We start from the raw sequence: 16,706 nt of genomic DNA, 5'->3' as shown, positions 1-16,706 counted from the left end.
TCACAGAGAAGAAGGCCAGGATCTCTTCTTGATCATCCCAGAGTGCAGGACACGGAATAATGGGCTCAAGTTACAGGAAGCCAGATTCCGACTGAACATCAGGAAAAACTTCCTGAGTGTCAGAGCAATACGGCAATGGAACCAATTACCTGGGGAGGTGGTGGGCTCTCCCACACTGGAGGCCTTCAAGACGAGGCTGGACAGCCATTTGTCAGGGATGCTCTGACTTGGATTCCTGCATTGAGCAGGGGGTTGGACTCGATGGCCTTGTAGGCCCCTTCCAACCCTACTATTCTATGATTCTATGATTCTATGATCCCGATTCTATGAAAAGCGTCACCTGCCTATGTCTGCACATCAAGTTGTTAAAAGAACAGGAGACCAGGCTCAGCTGGCAACCCTATCTGCAAAAACTGGTAGCCTACACCCAAGCACTGGAATTGCCAAAATGTCTTCCATTCCCTCCCTATTTTAGGATGCCAAGTGAGCGAGGAAACAGTATGCCAATACTACTCACCTTTTTCCATTAGTGTAATGCAATTAAATAAAAGAGATGGGGACACACTGAGGCAGCCTCTTATTTTATTGGCATCTGTACTTATGTCAGAACCTTCAAACAAACCTCGATAGCCAACTCTGATTATTTTACTTCAAAGTGTCTATGCAAGTATGCATGGCTAACTGAATTACTGAGAAATATTTGGGTTGTTTTTGATATCTTTAAAGATGTTTGCGCAATTTTTTGGAGGAGTCAACTAACATATGTTTACAAATTATAGATCTGTATGGAAATGTCAGAAGACCAAACCAACCTGCATTTTATCTTACTCTTCTGACAATATTTATTTAGGAAATATACCCCATATTTTAATCAAATTAATATCAAAGTAGTTTTATGTTGCAAAACAATACCAAACAAAATGACCTCACTCTGAATTTTTTTCCTTTTTCCATTAGAAATACTTTACCAATAGTTTCATTACATTTAGGAACGAACTATTAATTTTATAGAATTGGCCAAAAGCACTTTTAGACTTTTTGTTTGGGCTATATTATTTATCCATCAAAATAATCCATGATAAATCAACTTATTTCTTATAGCCAGTCAGCTAGTCCAGCTGCAATGGGTGATGACATCAGGAAAGGATTCTCACACTATGTAACCCCATGAATGTCGGGGGGGGGGGGAACTCCTACAGTACTGCTCACCCATTTTTTTCCTGAAAGAGTAAAAATGCTTAAAATTCCACTGTACATTGTCAAAATATGCCTCTTGCACGCATGTACAAGAGCCTGTTTTCTCCCTTTCCCCTCACAGCTGCCAATTTCCCCCTGTAACTCTCCCCCCCCCCGCCCCCACACAAAGGAAACACAAGGTCAGGAAACAGGAATGAAACCAGGTGTTACCATAAAATTTAGTTCTACCTGTAGCTTGCATTAGCCATCATTAACATTGGTACTGACAATCACTTAACTGTGGTTTATGCTTAACCCAGGTAGAGGATGGGGATTTGGGGATGAAAAGGACTGGGAAGGGGGAATACATGATCCTGTGGCCTACTCCTGATCTCTTAACCAGGCTTAAGATATCTGCAGTGTTACGTCTGCACTGTCCATCCCTCCCTGTTTCAAATTTCATGGACTGCACCCCACAGACTCACACAAACTCAGCCTTCCAAACAAACTTACGTATTTTATTCAAACAGAGCCTTTCCACCGAGCTCTCTCAGGCTGTGGCCTCTCTCTCCTCAGGCCAGAAGTATTGCCCTTAACTATTTCCTGGTTTCTTCCAGGAAGCGCAACCCACTCCGGCTGAATCCAGTAGTTCTTTCATATTGTTACACACCCACTCCTCGCCCCAACTCTCTTCCATGGCTACTGCTCTCTGACTTGCTTCATGAGTTTGCGGCCTTTAAAAACCCTTCACCTTCATCCTTGCCCTCTGCCACTACAAATGGCACCAAAAAAGTTGATTTGAAAGCCCAAACAGAAGTATTACAATCTCTCATGTACCTTGCAAGGCTAATCCAATTATCTCTGCAAAACTCTTCCTGAATTCCAATTAAGGTTGTTATACACTCCCAGCTTTTTCTCCCCTCCCCCATTTTGTTTAACATCCTGCCTGATGGAAGCATTCTGGAAAGAAGCTTACTCACTATTTTGTGCCACTTTAGTTGGGCTTAACAAAGATAGTGCCCTACTGTGAATTTAGGATTTGCAGATGTTTGCATAATTACAAGAACATAATCTAGAGTTCTTTGGGATCAATTTTGGTAGAGAGGAATACACAGCCCTGCCTAGTTGGTAACGTAGTCCAAATGCCTGAACTAGTATTATACACTGAATAACTCTGATACAAATGTTTCTGATCTCTTTTTAAACCTTAACATTTAAGGGAATACTCCAATGAAGGACATTCATATCTTCCCTGAGCAACTAGTTTCATTGTCCATGATCTTATCTTGCCCTAGAATAAGGTGATGCCACCATGAGACTGCTGAGCAAGATGTGGTAGAAGGTGATGAAAGGGAAGTTGATAAATATAGGAAAGATCTGACTTTAATTAATTATAACAAATAGATACAGAAAGTTAAAAGAGATCTAACAATATGGGCATAATTAAACAATCTCCTGCATGGAAAGGGTATTGATAATCAAGGTGAAGATTTTGCCACATATTCTTTTTTGTTCCTAAATAGCCTCTTCAAGTAAGCAATACACCAATTACAAAATGGCAAAAATGTACATTAGATTTTCTGTGGGTGGGAGGAAAAACCCAGGAGTTACGGTTAACCACTTTAGCAGTATCTTCTGCTGATGGTTTAGCATTTCTTTGTATGGAATTGTATTATACTACAGCTATGCTGCACCATTGGGTTGAGCAGTGTAACAATATTAAAACAAGAAAATTTGTCAACACACCATTAAAACATTATTTCATATTGCAGTAAAGATCTACCCATCATTAAAATAAACCCATGTATTAAGGAACTTATTCTCAGTTTGGCAAAAACTTTAAGGGCGCAATCCTATGCAGATAGGCGGCCACCTCCGAACTCAGAGGCCTATCCAATGGAGGGCAGGGGAAGCACAGAGGGGATAGTTCCTTCTGTGCTTCTCCTGCCCTGCATTTTTGGCTAGACAGCCTATTTCAGCTGTCTAGCTGCGAGAGGGCGGAGCGGGGGAGGAGGCTGTCGGATGACATATAGGATGTGTCGTACCGGCATTTCTGCCCTCCCTGCCCCAGAACACCCCCTGGAACGCCCCGTTTTGGCCGCTCCATGCTCCTCTTGTGAGTGCAGCGCACAGGGCTCTTCTGCACTGCCTGCAAGGCAGCGTGGAAGCGGGGGAAGGTCGGTTCTCCGGGAACCGACCTCGAAGCGCAGGCTCCAAGGTCAGTTCCTGGAAAACCAGATATCCTATGGCCATCTAGCCACTGACTAGTGGCCATAGGATTGCTCCCTCCATCAAGTTAAGCCCAGGGCTATCACCTCTCGCAGCTATACTACAATGAAGAATTTGAAAAGAAAGATTTGTTTGGAAATATGAGACCTTGAGAGGATTTCAGATTAACAGAACTTTAAAAGTGTTTAAAAATGGGATAATAAAAACATATAAATGAAGCAAGTACAGCTTCCATTTCTTCAATATCCTCAAGTTAAGCATATTGTTGACCAGCTGCTGTTTAAACATGGAGCTTTGAGAGATTGTTTAGACTTTGAGGTTACTGATATCCTCTACTCCAGGGGTCTACAAGGTGATGCCCATAGGCACCCAATTTTTATTTTTTTTCATTTTTTAAATATACATACATGGATTTGTATGAAATGCATAAAACTTTCTAACAATTATACATGGGCTGCAACAAAAGTGGACCAAATATCCAAATAAGTATCCATTTGAAGGTGACGTCTATACGCCACCCATTCAAATATTGAAAGTGTTGTAAAGTCCTCTGTCCATTGCATTATAGGTGGTGAGTGTTTATCCTTCCAATGTTGTAATATTAGTATTTTAGCTATCAAAAAGCTGCAGAGAATCCATTTGTTAATTTCCATGAAGCAGGTAAATAATTTAAGAGCATGTACATCACTGAATATGAAAGACTGTAATAGTACAATTTTTCTCTGTGTAATAACCTCCCTGCAAATTGAAGCAACTCCTGGACATTGCCAAAACATATGTTTAAAAGAAGCATTTGCTGTATTGCACTGCCAGCAATTAGCTGAATTAGACAATTTCTTATTAAAAAAGACATTGTGGTGTCCAATAGACACGAAGCAAAAGTTTTTGCTGAATAAGAGACAGCCTAAGATCCATAGATGTGAAAGGTAGATGCCAAGTGAAAACCCACTGACTGGGAATTTTGTGGTGGTGTCCACAGCAGTATCTCAAATTCCCAAATGCACCCATGGGTACAAAAAGTTTGGGGACTGCTGCTCTACTCAACTGACGGGAATACTGAGTTGTATATAAAATTACTGCCGAATTTGAATAATCAAGAAACCAATTATTAGAATAAATGGGAAATGGATCTTTCAAAAGAAATACTGTTGGAAGTTTGGAAATGGATTTGGAAATATTTCTCACAATCAACATTGTGAATTTCAAAGCAAGTTTTTACAAACAACTATGCAGGTGGAATTTGACTCCAACAATATGAAATAGAACCAACACAGAAGTGATTATTGTTAGTGACGTGGATCTGCCAGATATTCAACATATATAGATCATATTCTTTTGCCCATGTATTAAAATTAAAAGTTACTGCATCTTGAGTGTGGAAGAAATGAAAAACATAATTGTGTATGAATTACCACTGGATCTGTTAATGGTCTTGTTTCTTTATTTTCTTATAGAAAATGCTGAAATGGCTGTGCATTTGCTACCTGTAGTCTACATGGCTATTACTTGTAATTGAGAAAAAACTAAAATTCCCCTTGATGGATGAATGGATCGATAGAATTTGGGATATGGCCTATATGATCAAGTTAACAAATATGGTGGTGAGAGAGGAGCAAGTCAGCAAGCGAGGTTTATAGGAAAGTGGAGTCTTTTGTTTCATTTTGGAACAATGAAGTTTGGGATACTATAAACCCTTACACATTACTGGGTACCATTTAAATTGTTTGGGGTTAACATAATTCCAAATAAGCTGTAGGGAAAACTTAGAAATAAGAGGTGGGTTATCTATTTACTTACTTTGGGCAGTATTCAATGCCTTCACAGAACTAGCAGAAACTGTAACACTAGTGCAACATCATTAGCGCTTGCTAGGAAACACTTTGCCACTGCATGTCATCAGCACTAGTGCTTTGACAACACTGGATGCTGCCTTTATTTCTTTCTCTGATTACTGTAATTTTCTAATTGTAAAAACTGGTTTAATATTTTATATTGTTAAGACACTGTTGCTGAATATACAAATATAGAAATTTAAATTTGAAAAACTTTTTAAAATGGGGAAAAGAAAAGGGAGGGAGGTAAGCTCTGTGAGTGTGGGTGTTCTATATAGAGTTGCAGCAGATCTGTGTCATAATCTAACATGACAAAAGTGGAAATGCTGATGTGTGACAAAAACAGTGAAGTGGCTTATACAGACACATATAATAACCAGTTCTCCAAACTAATGAGATGCCTGTCATTATACTAGCTGAGGTAGTATATCTACCATGTGGTGGCAGGGCCTGTCCAGTGCAGACTCTTGTTGGGACAGTGCCAAAAGTACTGGTTCCCCCCACCCCCCCGCACAGTATTCTTCCAAGTTAAGGGCTTTGATTTTCTGTAATAGGAACAAACCCATTTGCTTAAATGGAGAAAATAAGGAAACAATTAGAAGTCCTACTGGGATGCAGGCTAATCCTGCCAGCACCCCAGCAACTCCAGTGTCTGTACCCAGAGGCAGGTTTTCCCCACACAGCAGCGCCCCAAATGATAGGCTGTTGATTTTCTCCCACAGAATACTGAGCACAGCCCCACCCTTCGACTACATATCTGGACTCCAGGTTCCGTTGTTGGCATGATACTACAGTGGGAAGTGACATTGATGTTTTCTCTAATGCAGATTCTGTATAAGTACAAATCAATAAAACACAAATACAGGAACCTGCACGAGGGGTAAGCAACCTATTCGGACCTGCAGACACATCTGGCATATTTTGGGGGGGTCCACAGACACATTTTCACTTGTGTCCCCCACTTCCTCTCTGGCTTTTCCCTATTCTCTCCCACACACTTTCCTCACTTACCCAGTATTCCCCCCTTTTGCTGCCTACCTCTGCACTTACCTCACCAACACCAAAGCCCTAACAAGGAAGCAGGAAGCCAGCAGATTGGGAGAAGAAGGGGCAGCAGAAGTCTCCTGATCTAGCAACTTCCTGTTTCCTAGTTAGGGCTTTGGCATTGCAGCATTAGGAACAGAAGCAGCAGAAATATGTGGTGGGGAATCCTGGGACAGGAGCTGGGGAAGGTGTGTGGGGTGAGTGAGGAAGATGACAAACACAGTTGGGAATCACAATTTGGTTCTGATAAGACTTACAAGAATTTCTTCAAAATACTTTCCCACAAAATTAAGTTATTGGATCACAGGGTTTTAGCCCTATGTTGTTTGTTCGTGTTCTGAAAGCCCTATGATTGATTGACTACAATACACAGTTTGGACCATTAGTGCTTTGAAAATGAAATAATCCAAACCCTCCTTCCCACTTCGCACTTGAATGACTGGCTTCGCTAAATTTGTAACCCTAGACAATATACCTGCAAAAAAACAGAGAGAATGGGATACAGAAAAGTCACACTCTGAACAACTGAAAATCATACACACATACCCTGAGCAGCAGCAGAACAGCAGCATATATATATCTCCCAACTGGTGCAGGAAGGGAAGGGAGGGATCAGCCAGCTCTAATACTCTCCCATTTAGCCTAAGCCCAGTAGGTGGGAAAGAATCTGGACAGGGTTGCACAATTCCTTTAGGCTTCCCTCCCCTGGAACTCTAATCCACATCTCAGTTCCCAATAGCATTTCCATTGCATTAAAGAGGTGTTGCAGCTTTGTTCTTCTCCCAGCATCACTCCAGTCCCCCATCCAACCCTATGCAAGTCCTCCAGTCCCAAAGCCTATAAGAAACAGAGTGGCAAGGGACTGGAGAGTAGAGGGGGGGGGGGGGCTGAGCTGGAAAAAGCTATGACTGGTAGGGCAGCTGAGAGTAAGGCACCTTTTAACAGAAATGAAAGCCCACCACAGCCTAAAATAAGCCTGTGGGTTCCTTGTGCAGGTGTGGGAAAGTAGAGATGCTCTGAATGGAATCTTCCTTCTAAATGGTTTGTTTTCTTCAAAATTCTATGAGATCCTAGTTGTGGAACCAGCTGGGAGACAAATGTGCATATGCGGATTAGCCCTAGGAAGTGTGGTACTTGAGGATAGTGGCCTTTTTATTACAGAAAGTAAGGGTAAGCACTTAATGAAGCTTTGCCACAGCAGCTTCAATGGGATTAAATCATTTTATGTGGTTTGTGGATTGCTGCCATAGGCTCAAAACTATTGTGGTCAAATCAAAGTAACTATAGTTATAGTCAGTTCCTCATTCACAAAGCTAGGTCATCAAACAACTGGACACATCTCTGTACATGTGCCATTCATGCTGAAGCGCAGAACTGAAGCATCATGGTACTGAAGGTCAGGACTGAGACTCACTGTAACAGTTCCAATTTTTCTATGCACAGTTTTCTGCATTATGACAGGAAAAAAGTCAAGGATATTGCTTTACCACAAGTAGCTCATGGTCTGCAAGGAAAAAATAATGTAATTTATTATTTGGATTAAACAAAATATAACTGCAAATGCAGATTCAAAAGTAATTGCATCAACTTTACTGATGCATTGCTACTGAATATTTAAGGTACTGAAGTAACAATAAAAACATTATGGATATAATTGTTGTCTCATATGACCACAAGGAAGAGTAATATCAGTATAGGAATGAAATGAAATGAAAATATAGACATTAACAAATCAATGTTATAAAACAAGGAGTAAAATAAAAACAAAACCATGATCTTATGAGTTGTGCCTAAAAAATCTCATACAATCTATTCAGTACTCAGAAGAAGCAAGAGATGGTTGCACACTATGGCTGTAAAACTGACTATGCCTGTTTTACAGCTACCTTCTAACAATATATACACCCATCTTTCATTTAGAAGATAGGGTTATATATGCTTGACAGCAAAAATCTAATATGGGCTTATTTTCAATAGAACTACATCCAATTCACACATCTTCATGGGATCCAATCCCAAGAACATTTATACTGGAATAGGGCCATTGAAGTTATCGAGATACTCTAGAGGAAGGGCTTAATGGACTGCAGCTACAGTCAGTAAGATTACATGCATGTAAATTTTCCACTTCAGAGGCCTAGGTCATAAGCAGGTTCTGTAAATCAATTAATTCTAACGTCTCTATTTTTGCCAGAAGTTTTTTTTCTGTGCTGGAAAGTAAAAGAATAGCCTATTTGACTGTTCATACTGAAAGGGGCCTTTGCTAGAGCTCCCATCTTAAACCATACATCGTTGTCTTAACATACACTCACACACCTCTTTTATGCTGCTTCCTGCATTCTTCTGAGTAAAATAAAAATACATTCTAGTTCATGGCTTACTCACATTCAAGCATTCTCTTGCTTCCATATGGTTAAGTATTACAGGGAATATCACCCCTCCCTTATTTTTAGGACAAATTATTTTGGAATTTTTAAAAATAGGCATAGAGTCCTTTCTTGGGGAACAATTCCAGAAAACAATGTTCTGAACCTCATAAATAATTCATCCACGTTAAGAAATAGTTATAAATAAGCCATATATAAACATAAACCACCACATCCTTTCCCCTCTACATTAAAATAAATTTACAACACAGAAAACATCCTGTCAGAGAAACAACCATTTTTAAATAAAAAAATCTCCTACCAATGCAACAAAAGTCAGAGTAGCAAAGCAAGACTATATCCTATTATGCTGAGATGAACACCAGAGGTGCAAGCATACATGCATCTCCAGGAGGGGGACAGATTAATACATGCATACATACAAACCCATGCAGAGAAGGAACCCTGCAGCCTGGTCTTATGCATGTTTCACTCATAGAATCATAGAATAGTAGAATAGTAGGGTTGGAAGGGGCCTACAAGGCCATCGAGTCCAACCCCCTGCTCAATGCAGGAATCCAAGTCAGAGCATCGATATAAATTCGGCCATATTCAGTGATGCTTACTCCTTAGCAAGTATATATATAAGTCTGCAAGTCCCATTGTATTCAATGGGACATTTTCACATGCGAGTAATGCATAGGATTGCAGATCGCGTGTGTCTCACTCTGGTCTGTCGTCATGCATCTCCGGGTGCCTCTTTGATGCATATTCTGAGAGACAGACTCACACATGACTATGCCTAATGAAAGGCCAGAAACCAATACACGCTCCAGTTTCGTCATCTATTTACCCCACAATAGCAACATCTTAAACAAACCAATATTTTTTTTTAAACCACAGCATTTCATTAATCACAATGACGATGAAATTAACCTTTCATTACCAAAAAGCTCAAGTCCAAGGAGCCGCCGTCAGCAATAACCACGGATTAGGGTTTTTGTTTTTACAGCAGGAGGAACTTAAACCCTCCTGCTAGGCTTACCGATCATTTCGGGGATGGAGAGAAAGAAGAAGGGGAGGGGAGAGAGAGGGGGGGGGTAGTCACCATACCCCAATTTACAAAAAAATAGGGGGGGGGGATGTAAGCTTTTCCTGCCACTAGCAAAAGCGAAGCTCCAACCCTGTCAGCTACAGGAGAAGCCCCAGCAGCCTGGCCCTGTCACATCCACCTGGGCAGGGCAGGGCAGGGCAGGGGTAAGAGAGGGAAAGGCGGCGGAGGAAGAGGTTTGACAGGATCCTTTCCTAGTATGCATTTGCGTGCGTGTTTTTATTTTTTGAGGGGGAGGGAGAGAACAGGATGTGCGACCTCCTCCCGGCCCCCCCCCCATAACCTATGCTATCGGGATCAGGACCTGTCCAAAGAGGAATGGGAGAAGACACGAGGTACCTGATCACTGCGGCGGCGGCTGCCTTCGAGCGCCCTTTTTCTCCGCCATGCACAGGACGGGAAGGATGATCCCCACCGTCCCCACCACCACACGCACACACGCACACACAAGCCGCCTACATTTTCTCTTCCCCTCCCCAGCCCGGACTCCCTCAGCGCTGCTCACCGGCATCATCTCTGGCGCTGCCGCCCGTCAAGCCAGGCCGCCCGCTCTGAGGGAACGAGGGGAAGCGGAGGGGACTGGCACGGCGGCCGCGGACGAGGCCTGGCCGGCTGCCGCTCCTTCGCGGCCGGAGAGAAGGTGCCTCTGGCGAGGGCCGCCCGGCTCCGAGGTCTCTTCCCCGCCCCGCTCCGGCAGCGGCCTCCGTCCTTTTCGTCGTCGCCACTCGGGCGGCGGCGGCGGTAGTGCCGAGGGCAGGCGAGCCGAGTCAAGCCGCGGCCTCCTCCTCCGCCTCGTCCTCCTCTTTTCTCCTCAGAGTTTTTCCACAGGCCCGGCCCGCTCAGCCCCGCCAGGGGTTAACGACGGCGCCTCCCTATTGGCCGAGGCGGGAGAGAAAAGGGGGAGGGGCATCCCGACTGCGGTCGGAATGGGGGGGAAGGGGGCGGGGGGAAGAATGTGAGGCGTACGGGCGCCCGGCCTTTGCACCCCACGTGACACATGCCTGCACTAGGCGGAGAGCAAGATTCTCTTCTCTCTCGCTCCCCCCCCCCCCCGCAAGCGGGTGCCTTGTGTGCGCGCTAGGACTGAACCATTTCATTTCTCGTGGCGGCGGCGGCGGCAGGGGGGATATTTGGGTTGTTTTGCATACATGGGGAAGGAACTGCGCCCCCTGTGCAAGCACCGGGCCGTTACTGACTCCAAGAGGGACGCCGCTTGCGCTGGCGTTTTCATGGCAGACGGTAGCGGGGTGGTTTGCCAGTGCCTTCCCCAGTCGTGACTGCCTTTCCCCCAGCAAGCTGGGTACGCATTTTACCGACCTCGGAAGGATGGAGGGCTGAGTCCACCTGAGCCTGCTACCTGGGACCCAGCTTCCGCTGGGATCGAACTCGGGTCGTGGGGAGAGTTTCGGGTGCGATGCAAATGCCCCCCCCCCACACACACACTTTTCCCGTGTTTTATTGTTTATTAGCGCACATCGCAACACACGCGCACCCCCACCCAGACCCTATGTGCCTTGAAACAAGCTCTAGCGAGGACTTGCGTTTATCTATTCTTATTAGTACCGCCTTTCAAGGCTCGCTGCCTCACACGGCAGCTTACAACGTTACAAAAATATGAACGTACAAACTGCAATTAAACACGCACGCGTGTCTATTCAGATGATGTTCGTAGGGGCTGGGAAGCCTGGAAACCAGGGCTTTTTTTTCCTGTCGAAACGCGCATAGGATCGCACCCTTGATGTTTTTTCCCTAGTAAGGGAGAGAGCGCAGGACAGGAAGGCCTGGCGTGCTATGGTCCATGGGGTCACGGAGAGTCGGACACGACTGAACAAGGGAAACTTACCTCGCAGTACCTCCAATAGTCACCGCTCAATGCGTCTCTGAGTAACATGCGACGTTGCTAATAGCAATTGTTCCTTACGTAGGCGTATTTAGGATTTGCGACCGTGTTCTCATTTTATGTATTGATTTTGCTGTTCTCTCTGGTTTTCCGATTTCGACTTGTGAATGTATCTGACATCCTGCTTACTTGCTTTTCCTTTTGCCTGGAGCATTGGTTTAATGCTCCAGGCAAAAGGCCTCCGTTGGGCTGTCAAGGGACTCCCCTGAGGATTTTCCAGGTGTTTTAAAAAACATAATTAACATAATTATGTCATGTTCTTTTACACAATTAACAAAACGTTTTTATATAATTAACTATTTTGCTGCCCACGGTGAAAGTATTTTTGGCCTCTTCCCTCTGCTTGCACCGTATATGCAGTTGGAGGGAAGAAAAATTTGTGTTTCCTCTTCGAGGATTTCCCTGACTGCTGCCCTTCTTTCTACATACATATAAGTTAATAGAGGGAAGGCACAGGGGGTGGGGTGGGGTGGGGTGGGGTGAGAGATTAATGGGATTCCTCCCAATTGCATCCTTTTTTCCTCTATTCAAGCTTTCCCTAACCTGGCACCCTCCAGATGTGCTGGACTACAACTCCCACAATCCCCAGCTAGCTGCTGGGAGTTGTCTGACGTTTTTCTGTCTAAAAATTGATAGGATTGCATCCTTAATAAAAAATAAATGAAAAACTGTTAAATTCAGAAGCTGCAACCCCGCTTTCCCTGAGTTTGGCCAAATCACCCCTTGTAACCTCGAAACAAAAACCACACCCTCCTCTACTCTCTCTACACTGAGGTTGCTGCCCCTGGAATTTTTGCTGTTCTTGCTAGCCACCTGCTTTCTGAACTGGGTCACATCTGCACATCCAAAAGCAAAACCTGAAGTCTGGTATAGCAAATCTCTCCGTGTGTATGATTTGGGATCACTTCTCCTTCTGCCAATCAACTACTTTATGATCAGACTGCAATCCTAAATATAACTGTTCCTTTATGTTGTTTTATTGATTACATGCAAACTGCTTCTGCAGCCTTTTTGGCTGAGGAACAACATAAAAATAGTTTTAGGGTGCAATCTTATGCCTGTTTAGACAGAAAAAAAGTCCTACAACTCCCAGCATTCTTCAGCCAGCCTAGGAGTTGTAGGACTTTTTTCTGTCTAAACAGGTATAGGATTGTGCCCTTAAACAAGTAATGCATTTGTTTATCTAAAACTCCCACTGATTCCAATAGGACTTAATATAGGAATAAGTCTACATAGGATTGACCATATCCTACAGGAAATCAACCCTGACTGCTCAATGGAAGGACAGATACTGAAGCTGAATCTCAAATATTTTGGCCACCTAATGCGAAGAGAAAAGTCACTGGAAAAGACCCTGATGCTGGAAAGATTGAAGGCAAAAAGAGAAGGGGACGGCAGAGGATGAGATGGCTAGATAGCATCACCAATGCAATGAATATGAACTTGAGCACGCTCTGGGAGACAGGAAGGCCTGGCGTGCTATGGTCCATGGGGTCACGAAGAGTCGGACACGACTTAATGACTGAACAACAACAGCAAGGATTGACCATAGAGATCAATAGGACAATTCTGAATAAATATGGTTGGAATTGGAAAAGATCAACTTATATCCCCATACCAAAAAAGGGAAGCACCAAAGAATGTTCAAACTATCGAACGGTGGCACTTATTTCACATGCCAGTAAGGTCATGCTCAAGATCTTGCAAGGTAGACTCCAGCAATTCATGGAACGAGAATTGCCAGATGTACAAGCTGGGTTTCGAAAAGGCAGAGGAACTAGAGACCAAATTGCCAATATCCGCTGGATAATGGAGAAAGCCAGGGAGTTTCAGAAAAACATCTATTTCTGTTTTATTGACTATTCTAAAGCCTTTGACTGTGTGGATCATCACAAATTGTGGCAAGTTCTTGGTGGTATGGGGATACCAAGTCATCTTGTCTGCCTCCTGAGGAATCTGTATAACGACCAAGTAGCAACTGTAAGAACAGATCACGGAACAACGGACTGGTTTAAGATTGGGAAAGGAGTACGGCAGGGTTGTATACTCTCACCCTACCTATTCATCCTGTATGCAGAACACACCATGCGACGTGCTGGGCTTGATGAAGCCAAGGCTGGAGTTAAAATCGCTGGAAGAAACATTAACAATCTCAGATATGCAGATGATACCACTTTGATGGCTGAAAGTGAGGAGGAGCTGGGGAACCTCATGATGAAGGTGAAAGAAGAAAGTGCAAAAGCTGGGTTGCAGTTAAACCTCAAAAAAAACCAAGATTATGGCAACCAGCTTGATTGATAACTGGCAAACAGAGGGAGAAAATGTGGAGGCAGTGACAGACTTTGTCTTTCTAGGCGCAAAGATTACTGCAGATGCTGACTGCAGCCAGGAAATCAGAAGACGTTTACTTCTTGGGAGGAGAGCAATGACAAATCTTGATAAAATAGTGAAAAGCAGAGACATCACACTGACAACAAAGGTCCGCATAGTGAAAGCAATGGTATTCCCCATAGTAACCTATTGCTGCGAGAGCTGGACCGTAAGGAAAGCTGAGCGAAGGAAAATAGATGCTTTTGAACTGTGGTGCTGGAGGAAAATTCTGAGAGTGCCTTGGACTGCAAGATCAAACCAGTCCATCCTCCAGGAAATAAAGCCAGACTGCTCACTTGAGGGAAGGATATTAAAGGCAAAACAAAACTCATGATGTGGTACTTTGGCCACATCATGAGAAGACAGGATACCCTGGACAAGATGCTGATGCTAGGGAAAGTGGAAGGCAAAAGGAAGAGGGGCCGACCAAGGGCAAGATGGATGGATGGATGATATTCTGGAGGTGACGGACTCGACCTTGGGGGAGCTGGGGGTGGCAACAGCCAACAGGAAGCTCTGGCGTGGGCTGGTCCATGAAGTCACAAAGAGTTGGAAGCGACTGACCGAATAAACAACAAAATCAGTTATGTACTTTTTCTCTGCAGTGATTCTTCCTTATTCTCTCCCCACCATCGCCCTGACATATCAAAGGCTTGTCTGTTTCCGTTGTGGTTTCCTTTTTCCGTTGCATTGCATAATTTGCTTATTTTTCATAGACCACGATCTTGGCAATGGTCGGCACAAAACCTGAACTTTAGCAGAGAAGTAGATTTGTGTGGTGGACTGGAAACCGCCTGTCAATCACTGAATGAACCAGGGCAGGCTGGGAATCGGGCAACAGAAGAACATTTACGGCTCTACATACAGCTCATGCAAAGGGTGCTAGGGAGTGTTTCCGAATGACTCGCACGCCACGCCACATGCGATTTTCAGGAGGAGCCATCTATATTTCTTGTTATATACTTAATAGTCGTGGTTACTATAAAGTATGTAAAAATAAACAGAATAGAGGCGTCTAGAGGTCCAGGGGCCATATCCAGTCCCCCAAACTTCCTATCTCGCCTCCAGCAAAAGGCCTCGTGTAAGCCGCCTTGGTTCCTTGGAGGAAAAAGGCGGGATATAAACGTAATAATACAAATAATACTTAAGAGATTTCCCTTTCCATAGTGGACGCCCTCGCCTGCTCCTTTTCCTGGTGAGATATATAATGGGGGTTTAAAAATAGACTGCTGGAGCAAGGAAGCTCTTCCTCTCCTCCTCCGTCGCCTCATTCCCCACGGGCTGTAAGCTCAAAGGGGCTGCACCGCCCCAGGCAGCGTCGCTCCCGAGTTGTGGTATGGCAGGAATGCAGATGGCGGAGGCCGCGCCTTCCCTCCCCGCGCTTCCTGCCTCCGCCTTCCCCTCCACCAGGAAAGCGTCAGGCCTCCTGCAAAGCCTTCCGCCTGGCGCTCCCTCAAGCTGCTGCTGGTTTGACAGTGACATTCAGACGGCCTAGAGGACGATAGAAAAGCGATCACGGGAAATACGCGGCGTTAATCGAAGGCCGCTCTTTAATTTTTTGTGCGGGGGAGGGCGTGTCAGGACGTGCTTTCCTTCTCCACAGACCGCGAAAGAGACTTGCAAAAATAAGGGGGGCAGTTCAGTTGCACTCCACACACACACAGAGATTTGGAAAGGGCTTCGTGTGTGTGTGTGAGAGAGAGAGAGAGAGAGAGAGAGAGAGAGAGGGAGACGGAGACGTGTTTCAGTGGAAACACTGCATGTAGTATAGCTTTAAATGGATGTTCTCCGAGTCACAGAAAAAGCAAAAGTTGCCATGTTGGTCATAACATTCCAAAATCCATATACTATTATTAATACACAATCTATCAGTATACTAACGGTATTACCCCAGTATGGATTTTAAATAGATGGAGTCATTTAAGGTTGTTTCTTTTTAAAAAGTCTTCTGTGTGTGTTTCCTGTAGCTTTTATCCCAGCATGCAGAAGTTTAACTGGTCCTCCTTGCAGGCTTCCCCACATAGGCATCTGTCTGGCCACCGTGGGAACAGAAGTTTGAACTACATACGCCTTTGGTCTGATCCAGCACAGCTCATTTCTCTGTCTTTACTTATTGAACTTCAGCCTGTCACACAGCTGTTAACACCGCAGGAGCTGTACCACAAGAAAACTGGCAGCTCAGAAAGTTATACGTGCTTAAGTAGAACTTCATGCTGTTGTGAGAGATTCCTTTCTGGGCCTTGATTCTGTTGGTTCATCCTTGCTGTACTACTTTTCCTGATCAAAGAGCAGAGGTATATTTTGCCTCAACTCTCTCTAATGAAACATCTTGTTTGCCTGTAACAAAGCAGTAGTCCAGCAGCATAATGAGAATCACATGGTTTGTGCAAGCAAAAGGCCAAGATCTGCATAGGTTCATTGCAGTTGTAGATGGCAAGTTTTTTGGTATGCTAGTTATCCTTTTGCCAGTTTTCCTGGAAGGCACACAGTTCCATATTCATCAGAGCTTTCTGTTTGTTCAGCCAGCTGCTTGAATTCCTTGTAGCCCCAGTTGAGATACATCAAAGATTCAAAGTCAACATGCTATGCATTCACGTGTATCATTCCCATGGTATGCTTTTTTTCTTTATCCGAAGGCCGCTTCAGAGGGTTGCACATTTTAGGATAGAACAACTAGA

The 16,706-nt window shown here is 44.1% G+C and overlaps 1 protein-coding gene across 4 annotated transcripts in view; it reads right to left on the bottom strand.

Annotated features, from left to right (window-relative positions):
* Nucleotides 1–10,584, bottom strand: part of PPP1R13B (protein phosphatase 1 regulatory subunit 13B) — a 95,086-nt gene extending 84,502 nt beyond the window's left edge. For all 4 annotated transcript variants that reach the window (XM_084837593.1, XM_084837611.1, XM_084837602.1 and 1 more), the window contains exon 1: nt 10,264–10,584. In XM_084837593.1, coding sequence (XP_084693719.1) covers nt 10,264–10,272 — 9 coding nt within the window. In that variant the 5' untranslated portion in view covers nt 10,273–10,584. The remainder of the gene's footprint in view (nt 1–10,263) is intronic.
* Nucleotides 10,585–16,706: the final 6,122 nt, after the last annotated feature.

Source organism: Heloderma suspectum, chromosome 1 (genome assembly GCF_057233095.1).
Source record: "Heloderma suspectum isolate Gila_16-S chromosome 1, 16-S_ref, whole genome shotgun sequence".
Classification (NCBI taxonomy): domain Eukaryota; kingdom Metazoa; phylum Chordata; class Lepidosauria; order Squamata; family Helodermatidae; genus Heloderma; species Heloderma suspectum.
This window is presented reverse-complemented; position numbering and strand designations above follow the sequence as displayed.